Genomic DNA, 12275 nt, shown 5'->3' with positions numbered 1-12275 from the left:
TTATTTCTACCGTGAACATTTCCTCCCAAATGACAACATTTTGAGAAATGATTAATAACTTTCTTTGTAATAAAATTTGTTATTTTCTTGTTCTCTGTTGCCTGCATGCAGTCGTACCCAGCATCAAGAAGGTTGATTAATTTACATGGGACGCGCCTTTTTTATCGATATAGTCTTTGAGCCAGTCGTGTATAAACTGAATACCGTTCAACATTCATTAGCTAATGTGTGTATAGATGATGTATTATGTTAGGACTCGCGTAAGAGACTACACACCCACTTGTGCAATACTAGTGCTGTGAGCTCTGAGTCATCAAGAAGACGAGAATCAGAGAAAAACTCGACGATTCTTTAAATCAAAATGTATGATGAAAAAATGAGTTCCATACTGTAAAAATATGTACAATACTTGCTTTTTTATTGTCACAAAGAAGTGCATTATGATCAAAAATTACTTGTCAGGTCGGGGGTTTAACGCGTGTAATTTGTAGACGCCTGTTAATATCTGCTATCTACCGTAGACAGTCATTAAGCGCAGGTGCTATATGTAAATGCATTAACCTTTCAAAGTGTTTGGTTTTTGCTGTAAATACAATCAATATTATAAATCGATAGAGGAAAGGTACAAGAAAATTGCGTGAATGTTAGAAAATCATTTTGGATTGATGATGTTGCGAAATAAAATGATGAATCATTTTGTACTGTAGGAATTGATTACCAGGCGGCAATACGGCAGGGTCAATCACTAATACTCTCATCTGGCACGACGCAGTTCTATGTATCTCAATGTGTTTGTATATCCATAGAATGACCTATATGTTAGGGGTAAAACACATACTCCACAACTTGTTGTCTTATCCCTCTCCACGCGGGTGTCGACTGCAGACGACAAGTTTCATTTTTTTTTTAATACAAAAATTACAGAATTGTATATTTTCATGAACATATTTGGAATCAGCATGAAAAATGCGTTAAAAGCCTAGTTTTAGTTCAGTGGTTCTTGAGATAGCTCTTGATATTTTGAAAAAAATATCTCAAAACTTGAACTTCTTATGTAGAGCCCTATGGCTAGCACGCAGAGCATTCATGAACTGTGGCACAGTAATGTGTAATGTGACATGTGAAGTGCGATCAGTGTGGTTCAAGGTGTCAACATACACATTTGTAATGAAATGCAAAACAGGCAAAGAATGAGAGACAAGATATGCATGTAGACTGTATAATGTTTATACAGATTTTCAAATCATTTCAGCCCTCCCCCCATCTCTCTTCTATTTTACTCATTATCTTTAACACCCTTTCTCAATTTCTCCTTCTCTCTCTGCCTTACACACGCACCCCCACGCCCCCCCCCACACCCCCAACTTTCTCTTTCTCCGTTTTCCTGTTTTTCTCTTCCTCCTCTCCTCTATTTGTTTCACTCAGTCCCGTCTTAGTATTTCACAATATATTTATATTTTCCACCCTCAATCTCACACTCTCTCTACTTTTTTCTTAAACTATCATTTCCATGTCTTTTCCGTGAACATTGTAAATTAAAGTGACTTATTTGCCTACAAATACAACAGACAACATGGAACCACCTTAGTAACACTGTTACATTATCATTTGATTGAAACAAAACCTTGCAGCTAGCATACCTCCCACAAGAGATAAGAATTTAAATCGACATACATGCCTCAATCCAGACACAAAATTGCATTCATTAATTTTAGTCTTATTACTCCATAAAACTAGATCAAAGCTATTTCATTGTTGCCACTATTACTTGAGTTAGGTGAGGCAAAATGCAATTCTATTCTACATGTTTGAAGGGCGTATTTCGTATTTTCTTTTGGAATCGAAATTGTTTAATTGAGGATGAGATTAATTCAAAACTGTTATCACATTATATCATAATTTCTGCTGATGGTATCTTCGTGGCTCTAAGTGATTTGGAAGTGTATAGTTTTATAGTAATGAGGACTCAGCATGAAAACAAATTACGATCATTGTGATTAGCCTTCTAGTTCTGAACTATTTTTGTCATGAGCTGTGAGCAATAGCAAATTGTTAATTGTAATAATCATGATAATTGCTTACACTTATCATTAGCAGGTTGTTATCTAGTTCTAATTTTATTTAAGATTAATAATACATTTGTGTGTTTTATGGATCATGAATATGGGGAATTTCAGCCGATATTTTTGAATAATTTCGAATAATAACACTTTCCCAGCATTAATTTGAGATTCTTATTTTTTTTATATGTTATAGGAAAAAGTTTTAACAATTATTTTATTATTTTTATTTTAGTATTATTTAATTTTGAAAAGGCAATCACACTGTCACGTTGTATACTCAAAGTATAAATTTCCCAAGCTTTCGCAAATAAACGTGTCACACACTGGAATTTTAGTATATGAAATGAATACTACACTGTAAATTGGCCAGAACACATGGAACGCGTTCATTAATGTAACGGTTTTTTAACACATGACACGTGTTCAACTATTTTAGAGAACACTAGTGTGAACACCTGAGACGTGTTCATAAGATACAGTTGAACATATGACACATGCGTAATAAGGGTTCTAAAATATTTCAGAACATCAGTGTTCAAACTACAAGAACACCAGTGTTCAAATGAAACATAGAAAGAGAACACGTGTCAAGTGTTCAAAAGGTTTACATATGTGTTCTAAGTTTTGAAAATGCCTTATTTTTCAAAATCAAATATTAATGTAACGATGTTTCTTTTTTTTTGAAAGTGCTCGATAAGAAGACACTATTTAGGCCTAAGGCAAATTTTAGTATGGATATGCAGACATCTTTTCATAATTAATCTTGGAAACAGAGTCAGAACTAGTGTCAATTGTTCTATGACTTTTAAAGTGAACAAAGAAAAAATACTAATGTGGATTAGAATCACAGTCTAAAAGGTGAACGTTGTTGAGATCAGCAGAGCGTAACAAAGGGAAGACAGTCGCACGTGCAGTGGTTGGTTACATGTTTACAAAGTGCTATCTACGGTAGATAGCATTAATTCCCGATACCACTTTGCTATCTACTGAAGATAACAAATGATATTAAAGGCTAAGTGTAATTATGTAACACACTTGGTAAAGATGTGAGTAATGTTTGGTTTTGTTAGTCATTTTGTTTGGTTACTTGTATTATATTTATCATGTTTATGTAACTACTTTTTAGTTACTATAATATTAATTCTGAAGCCAAAAATCTAATAATTTTTACAAACTGGATTTTTTTTCATTAGATAACATCGTTGTCATATAGGGAAGCTAGAATTGCCGAGGGCTAAAGAAATTATGAGCAATGTTAACATTACTTTTAATTATATTTGAAAAATATTTCTTTAATTTTAAATTTGCCCTTTTTGCAGAGCAGAATCGTTCCGTTACAATGACGCATCCAGATCTAAATCCTCTTAGTATAGTACACGCCATATTGACCTGAAGCCAAATCCGCCTTAATTTGGTTAATAATATGGACTTGGGTGTATGTATGTGCACATGCATTGTGATGTCAAGTTGGATATTTCCCGAAACTTAGACGGCCCGTCTCAAGAAGCACTATGTCATATTTACAATGCATTGTACTAATTTGAGTGCGTTGTTGATACCTATTTCAAATATGTTTAAAAAATAAACTTAATTTTGTGATACGCTTTATTCTAAAAATTACCCATGATTCTATGATATGTTTCGGTACATAAAGGGTTAATATGTTACATGTATCCTCCATGTTTCACACCGATTGTATAGAGTATAGTTAGTTTATCCCTCGTCTGAGCCGAGTCTCTCTCTTTTTGGGTCAATTACGATCCCAAGTGCTTAAGTTAATAATAACCACGCATGGTGGCAAAGTTGGTGTGTATTCAATGGGTAGAAGTAACGACACGGCCAATTTTGTCTAATGGTCTGGTGTACTGTTGGTATATATCATATTTTTCAAAAGCTTTCAAGCTTTTAAAATAAAAATTAATAGCAGTCGTTGATAAATGTGGTGTGTTTTGCAGCAAGATGTAATAATGCATCAGCTTTTCTTCATCTTTTGTATCAACAGTGTAAATTATTTATTTCTTAGGCGACGAAAAAAAGAAACCCTGTTCTACGGGCGGACGGACCTTTCAAGTAGGGTCAGTCGGTCGGGCTTCTTTTTTGTTTGTTTTGGAAATGACCCCAAAAAATCACCAAAATCTGTTAATATTTTGTGATTTTGGAGAAAAAAATTTTGTTCCTGAAATTTTCGAAATTTGGGTCGGCGTTCATTTGTGCAGGAATTTCCCCCCCAATTTGTTCAAAATATGGGTCGGTCGGGCCCGTAGAACAGGGTTTTCTTTTTTTGTCGCCTTAGATTTAATAAAGCTCCTACTTTCTTCATTTCTTTTTGTATTGTCATATTTCTTTTATCTCTCTCTCTTTTACCGCATGTGTCTGCTATTCCTTGTTATTCTTTTGAAGTCATTTCGCATTAAACCACTTCATTTTTATACGAATATTATTTTTCAACTATTATTATAGCCACCTTTAAATTTCAGATGGTTCTCGGTGCACGGATAATAGTTCTATGATTCGTGATCGGTGACTCGTTTGGTAAGTATGTTGTTATGGTCTGAGAAAAGAAAAACAATCTCTACATCTCTAGATCGTTAGGTCAAATTAACCCTCATCCCCTATTAGAGCTTTTTAGGATACAAATCAATACGCTACGCTCAGTTTCTAGGCCAATTTGATGTTCTTTTACTGCTCAGTTTTGTTTCTCTCTCAAAAGAATTGGATGCTTATCGGTATTGGTTGACTAGGACCAGTGTTACGGCCAACCTCACAGGCCTGAGGCAAGTAGGGTAGCGATAAGCATAGAGGTCAATTCTTACAAGTGTTTTGATGGTAGAGAAGTATATAAAAGTACTTAGCTGCATTGTTTGCTCTTTGCACAATATAGGCTAGTTTTTGAATTCATTTTCATGCAAGGGTACGACGGCAGGTCATGGCGTTTTATTGGTATAAAGAACCTGTACATTATAATATCATGAATAGCGAGGCAAACCACACGGTCGTAATTGGACCCAGCTGAGCTAAGTTTTGAATATATTTTTAAAAGATTCATTTTCACTTTAAGCAACGAAAAAGCTCTGTTATGGGCGGACGGATTTTTCAAGTATGGTCTGTCGGTCTTATATTTTTCCTGGAGACTATAAAAATTACCCTAGTAAAATATCCCCGAAAGCTAGAAAAATTTGATGAGTTTTTTTGCAAACATATTTTGAAAATCATTTGATTTTTCCCAAAAATGTTCAGTCAAACATTCAATCAGTGTTTGCCAAAAAACGGATGATTTTACATGATTTTAGCAATGATGATAATTAAAAAAAATCTACCAAAACGCAATATCTGGGTCAGTCGGTCATAAAACATCGTAAAAATGACATTTATTAACGCGGGAAAATTATTTGCTCGAATAATCGTGTGCACTATAACTAAAATTAAGTTATCACTTTTAGTTTTAAAAGCTCTTAAAACTTTCAATCTTAATTATTTTTGTTTATTTCTTAGTTTTGCTTTATTTATGTGTTGATACTTTCAATTTTTAGTCCAAACATTCTCTGTGATTATCTATCTATATTTTCAGTGAAAAAGGTGGGTATTAAAAAAAGAAAAGAAAAGTGCATTTACCACTATTTCATTATCAAGCGCAGGAAGTGTTTTCGTCGATAATTTAAAATCAATCTCATATAAGCAGGGGTTCAAAAAGATCAAATTAAACCATTTGATAATATTATATTAATAATGCATCAAAACTAGCATCAAAATTATATCGCTATTTGCAAACCACAACGCTTGGGGTCTTTAAATATTTATTTTATTGAACTCCAATACAACGGACAAGTACAGTAGTATTGCATCAATTTCATATAATCAGATCATTTAATTAGGGCTGGTCAAAGTGCTTCTCTTGCTGCAAACACCTATCGATTTCTATCAGCGATATAGCTATACACACAGATTTAATATATCAACCATTTGCATAAAATATCAATCAATCTTTGCTATATAGAACGCAAATAATTTAACAAGCATTTGATCAATAAAATCAACTCTATTATTACAGTAGCGTCATTTCTATAAGGGTTAATTTTGAGAGCAATGAAAACGTAATAAATATATGCCTAGTTTGTTTAGATATATGCTATGTATTACATTGGTGGCTGTGCGGACAATTATAGACTGGGCTATTTTAAGACACCGAGGGATATCCCCTGATATCAATTTAGTCGTCAATTAACCCTCAACAAGCGTTAGTTTTTCAAAGTCAATTCTGTAGAAAATAAAATCCCAATTAGGTTATTTACACGTCTATCGTTGTCAACGTGAAAAAAGTAATCAGTACAAATACATTAAGGCGGTGTCTTGGGTATTTAAATCTTGAAATAGACCAGTTTTAATAAAGAAATAGCTTTACAATTATGGCCAGAAACTTTTCGCCGTAGGTAGATCGTATAATGCAAATGGAATCAACTTGACCGGGAGTTTTATTGTGTTACGTGAATTGGAAATGGAAACGAAGTGAAATGTAATCAACATGACACATCAAGAACGATGGAATAAACTGATCAGGTTATTATGGAAAGTAAACTAATACAATTAGAACACGGTCGGTATATATTATTCCGAACTTAATAAAAGCGTATTTTTATGCAATTTTAAAGAGGATTAGTGATAGTTCTAGAATTTATAATAATAATATATTATGAGTTTCTTCAGGGTGTGTCGGTGTGTTGTGTTAATTGCGATGCACAATGTTATTGCACATATGAATGCTATCTACTGAAGATAGCATTAGTACACATATTACAAATACGTGATTAGCAAGTGTACATACTAGAAAGTGATAGTTCTAGAATTTATTCTACTAATATATGGTTTCACCAGGGTGTGTCGGTGTGTTGGGGGTGTTCAGTACCTGCGCTAATTGCGATGCACAATGTTATTGCACATATGAATGCTATCTACTGAAGATAGCATTAGTAAACATAATTGCAAATACGTGATTAGCAAGTGTACATACATAATCAATATCTATCTATACATGCATGCCGCATTATAATGTATACTTTACATCTACTATGGTCACTTTGACCCTTTTATCCTGTACCCCACCCCCCTTATTGCAACTGATAGAATTGATGAGGCTACCGCATGGGAGTCTTGAAGTCAAACTTTAATCAACCATCGATATTCGTACACAGTTAATGAGGTTATGGAACAACTGTAATCATTAAATGTCCCTGGTGACTTCAATTGTTTTGTTTCAGTTAGGCTATATTTAGCACCACTGTCTGATCTGTAAAAGGTCCTTGTACTTTTCTCCCGGTTCCTAGAATACAGTCTATACAGATATATTGCCAAGTATATACACGTACAAGGATGCAGTCCAACAATAATGTATAGTGTCTAATATTTAACCTTATTATATTTTCTAGAACATTTTATCAAATGGATATGTTATTATCTTAAGACACTTATTTTATTTAAACTTATTATTTCTAGAATATTATTATCTTAGGACATGTTATTATCTTAGGAATGTACAATTTAGAAAAAAAATGTTATGCTATTTAAAATGTGTCATAATGTTATATTCGTAATGAGTATCATTTTGATTTGACCTTATTAGTTAATTATTATAGAGCCCTCCTTGGCCAACTTTGGACAAACGAAACTGAACTTTGGCCAACTTGGGACTAACGAAACTGAATTTTGCAGATATTATGTAATATACAATATACCTACAATGCCCCTTTGATCTGGAACAATTTACCGTCCTCTGTGCGAAGTGCTCAAACAGTCTCTACTTTTAAAAAAGGCCTTAAAACTCCACCTGTTTCCGTAAACATAATTTTGCTTGCTTCATTTTTCTTTTGTTTTTCAATTGTTTCTTGTATATATTTTGCATATGTTTTGGTTTTTCACGCTGTGATCTTTTGAAATGGCGTGTAACAAAAGCTCTAATGTATAATATAACCATACAAAATGATACAATGCTATGATGTTGAAATCAGACTATAGACAGAGTAGATAAACAAAGTATAACTTATTCAAAAATATAGTCTATGGTTTGTTAATAAATGTGTTGATACCGGCCACAAACTGGTATTAAGGATGAATGAGGTGAAATATGTGAATGCTTGCAGTCCTATCACTCCTATGGTAAAATATAGGCCTATGTCTATGTATTTTATTTATTTCTTACTTGTAGAGCCTATTATACCTTAATGTCACTATGATCATTTTCCTGTTAATATCAGTTGCCATGGTAACCGTACTGCGACCTTGTCTTTGTGGTATTCGATGCTTTGTCTAATCAATGTCATCAGTGTCATTTACTCATTGTCATTTGTAGCGTTTGTTTATTAACTTTGGAACGTAATGAAACAACTTTGTTGCTGTATAATGGTCGTTTTAAAGTTTAAATAGATTTATTTATTTATTTATTTTTTAATTTGTGTTTGATTTGTTCCCCTTTTTTTCATTGTATGTTAACGAATTTAAATTTGTCTTTTTTAATCATTACCATTATGTTTTGTCAACATCAGACATGTTTTCTTTGTCTTACTTTAGACCGTGAATGCCACGCACTTTTATTGTTATAACTATAGGCAGACGGCCACATTTTGTTCACTACTGATAATGAATAATGCACTCTTAGAAAACAAGGTTCGACTTAGACACTATTTTGTCTTTTATACGGGACTCTCAAAAATTGCTCTTTGCATAACCAAAAAAAAAGTTCTTTTAGCTTTGTACCAAAAAAAAGTTCTTTTAACTTTGTTGATTCTACAAAGAACTATTTTTATGGGTTTAAGAACGTTTTGGGTTCTATACAGAACCTTTAAAATGGTTCTTTGTCAAGAAACCATTTTAAATGGTTTTCTACAGAACCAAAAAAGTTCTCAAACCCATTCTTTGCAGAACCAAAAAAGCTGATAGAACCTTTTTGGCTCCCATTATAGAACCATTTGTCGGGAAAATTGTTCTTTCTAGAACCATTTGCGAGATGGTTCCGTATAGGCTACAGGACAAAAAAAAATCTAAGTCGAACGTTTTTTCTAAGAGTGTGTTACTGCCTGTTATTTTGGTTACTTAAGCCAAAAGACGTGTAACTTTCACATGATTGCTTAATCGCCTATGACATTAACGACAATCAAGAAGCCAAAGTGCAAAATAAATGTTATAATAATGTGTAGATGACAAAGACAAAATTTGCTTACAATTATGGTTCATATGAGATCATTATGCGGTTTGGCTTTCATAATAAATTCAATACAGCGTATGGTATAATAATAATAATAGATACCGGCTTTCATTATACTCCATTCAGGGTAAGGTGGACATTGACATTTTCTTCCATGAATCTGGTGTCACTGACATTCCAAACTGTCAAATGCAATTATATCTTAAACAGATTTTCAATTTATTTGAAGACTTAAAATACAAAGTCAATTAATTTGGCATCAGGCTATTGAAGAAGTGTTTCATAATTTCTGTATGAGAATTTCAGATAGGGCCCAATACAAAATAAAACTAAAAATTAAAAATTAAAAAATCAAAGAAAAAATTCAGTCATTCGTTTATTTATCTATATAGGCCCCCTATCTATATTACTTTATCCATTTGATAATTTATCTTTGCATTAATAATGCTATGGGCTAGCTGATCTGTTAGGCCAAGTAAATAAAAAAACATGTTTCTCTTCCCCCCCCCCGCTTCCTTTTTTGAAGATTTTGCATTTTTCTTTTATTTTGCAATCTTTCTGTCATAACTTTTTGTAAAGATGCTAGAGAAGTTATAAGCCTTTACAATAGTATTAGAAGCATTTGTGAAGTGTTTTGTGATGACCAGAGGGGTTGACATGTTATCTCAAAACAACAAAATAAAAAGAGCCTCTTCATGTTTTCAGCTTCTAATCTTTATGCTATAAAAAGGATAAAAAGCGTCTAAATATGGCAATTTATGGCATTTTTTCAATAAGAAATAAAAAAAAAAGCCCTCTTCCTCCTATTTTTCCAAAACCTGGATGAGAAACATGTTTTATTTTTTTCTTTTCCTTACCTTTCTTGCAATAAATGCATTTAATATAATTTCCTACTAATCACTGATTTCAGATTAATCGCGGTAGTGTAGTGTTTTAAATGTAGTAACGTGCAATAGTTAAAACTTGTATAGACATATTATAACTGTAAATGTATAATTATATCTGTTTAAGTTGATGTGGTCAATAGGCCTAAAATATGGGGGTTAACTATCAAATAATTATAAACAGCCTTTAGCTTGTGTATTTTACGGGCAGATGTTACTGTAAATCACATGCATCAATTTCAACCTTCTAGTAATAATATTCACGCATCATTGATTTCGTTGAATATGAAATAATTACACCAAATCAATGGTTCAACTTCAGGCGCAGATGGTCCTGTATTTTTCTGACAGTTCCTACGTGCACCAACTATCGCGCCTTTTTCCACATTGTATTGTATTCTCAATATGTAGTGTTGTCAGTGTTTATTTTCCAGATTTTTACAGAATTAAGGTCACCGCGGGCATTACAAATGGCCGTTTGTAATAACAAACTTGGCTCAAACTAACATTCCTAAACTTCCAAAATGAATAAATATTTTGTTCACGTAGTAAACACCTTTCTGGATGATTTACGATTAATAATGGGTATATTTATAATTTTGTTATCAAGTCCGTGACATTTTGCAGCCGTGTCATCAGTATTTCTTACTTCGGACATCAAATTACGAAGACATCATGATGACTAGGGCTACGCCTGTTCGGGCCATAAAGCAGACGTGCCTAGTTTGTAACATTCCTCTCATATATTAAGGTGGGGGAGTGATGGACAAAAACTGACATATGTTGTCTTGTGCACACTGAAATAATCAAGCTCTTTTAAAAGTTAACTAGCCAAATTTTGATTCAAATTGAAATGATTAAATTATCACATTTTGTAAATTTTTCTTGGTAATTTTTAAGCATATTAATACAGATTTATAAATAGCTACTTTTTAAAAAGTAACGTAAAAATCCAAAGCTCCCGGGATAGACCCTTTTTTTACAGGGGAAGAATAAATGGCGAGTGTTTCTAGATAGTGTTCGATTGTAGTGTTATTCGGCTCATTTCTTACGCAGCCAACTCCGTCATCTAATTACAACTAGACTTTGAACAAATTGAATAAAAATAGCGCCAAACAATGCACTAATACTTTTAAAAATATCAAAGTGGCTTTGTAATTTTACTGATAAATTTTACTAAAATTCTGTTGCATTTAGACAAAGATAAAAATGATGAAGTAGATGTGCACAAAATCGACAGTAAGTTTTTTTCCAACCCGACAAGGTGGCAACAGTGCATGTGTGTAGGGTGTGTCTGCGGAGCAAGCATGCAGCAGTACACTGTCTGGAGCACATACCTACCTTAATAATAGGCACTCCATTCTTTTCGCTCTTTTTAAACACGGTAACTCCTTTTTGATTTTTTCCTTTTTGCCAGCCACTATCCTCGCCTTCACTGGCTTCCAATTGAAGAATTTGTTCCAAATCATCTTCACTGAAAGGATTTTCCTTGGGTGCCTCCAGATTGACTTCTTCTTTCGCTTCTGTTTTACCCTCAGCGGCGGCATTTTCTGTCGTTGCCTCTGCCCCTCCTTCTTCCTTCTCTTCTGTCTTCCCGGCATCTCCATCTTCTTTTACTCCATTCTCTTCAGGTTTTGGAGGTTCCTCTGCTGGAGTAGCATTTTCCTCCTTTTTTGGCTGCTCCTCTGTTTGTGGTTTTTGCTCGGTTTCCGACATTTTAACAGTCTATAAATTCTATCTACAGCGCCAAAAAATCCTCGTATTGAGAGAAAATCAGAAGGTGGTTGGGTAGTACACTATAGCAGCTATACAGCTGAAAAACAGGCGTGCGATTCATCTGCGCAGGCGCAATAGCCCTATGACTCGACCATTGCTCAGAGTGTAATGTAATAATAATCAGAGAACGTACGGCACAAAACACTCACAAATTAGTCATGATTTTTCACCAATTCGTATTGACCAAGGGTTAAAATATGAGCAAATCAAAAATGACAATTTTACATTATTCTTGTCTTATTCTTAGCATATGACGTATAAATCATGTTTATGTCCTAAAAACTCAATAAAAGTACTTTTACGATGCGGGTGACGAATTGGGGGGGGAACAAAGCCGTCACAAAGGGATAGCCTGCGTTT

At 33.6% G+C, this 12275-nt stretch overlaps 1 protein-coding gene across 2 annotated transcripts in view; it reads right to left on the bottom strand.

Moving 5' to 3' along the window:
• The window catches only part of LOC140165636 (uncharacterized), a 99367-nt gene extending 87375 nt beyond the window's left edge, over positions 1-11992 (bottom strand). For both annotated transcript variants that reach the window (XR_011860746.1, XM_072188929.1), the window contains exon 1: positions 11481-11992. Coding sequence is in view for 1 of the 2 variants with exons in the window: in XM_072188929.1 (XP_072045030.1) it covers positions 11481-11855 (375 nt within the window). In the remaining variant the exon portion in view is untranslated. The remainder of the gene's footprint in view (positions 1-11480) is intronic.
• Positions 11993-12275: the final 283 nt, after the last annotated feature.

The sequence above is a fragment of the Amphiura filiformis genome, chromosome 12 (assembly GCF_039555335.1).
Source record: "Amphiura filiformis chromosome 12, Afil_fr2py, whole genome shotgun sequence".
Taxonomy (NCBI): Eukaryota; Metazoa; Echinodermata; class Ophiuroidea; order Amphilepidida; family Amphiuridae; genus Amphiura; species Amphiura filiformis.
This window is presented reverse-complemented; position numbering and strand designations above follow the sequence as displayed.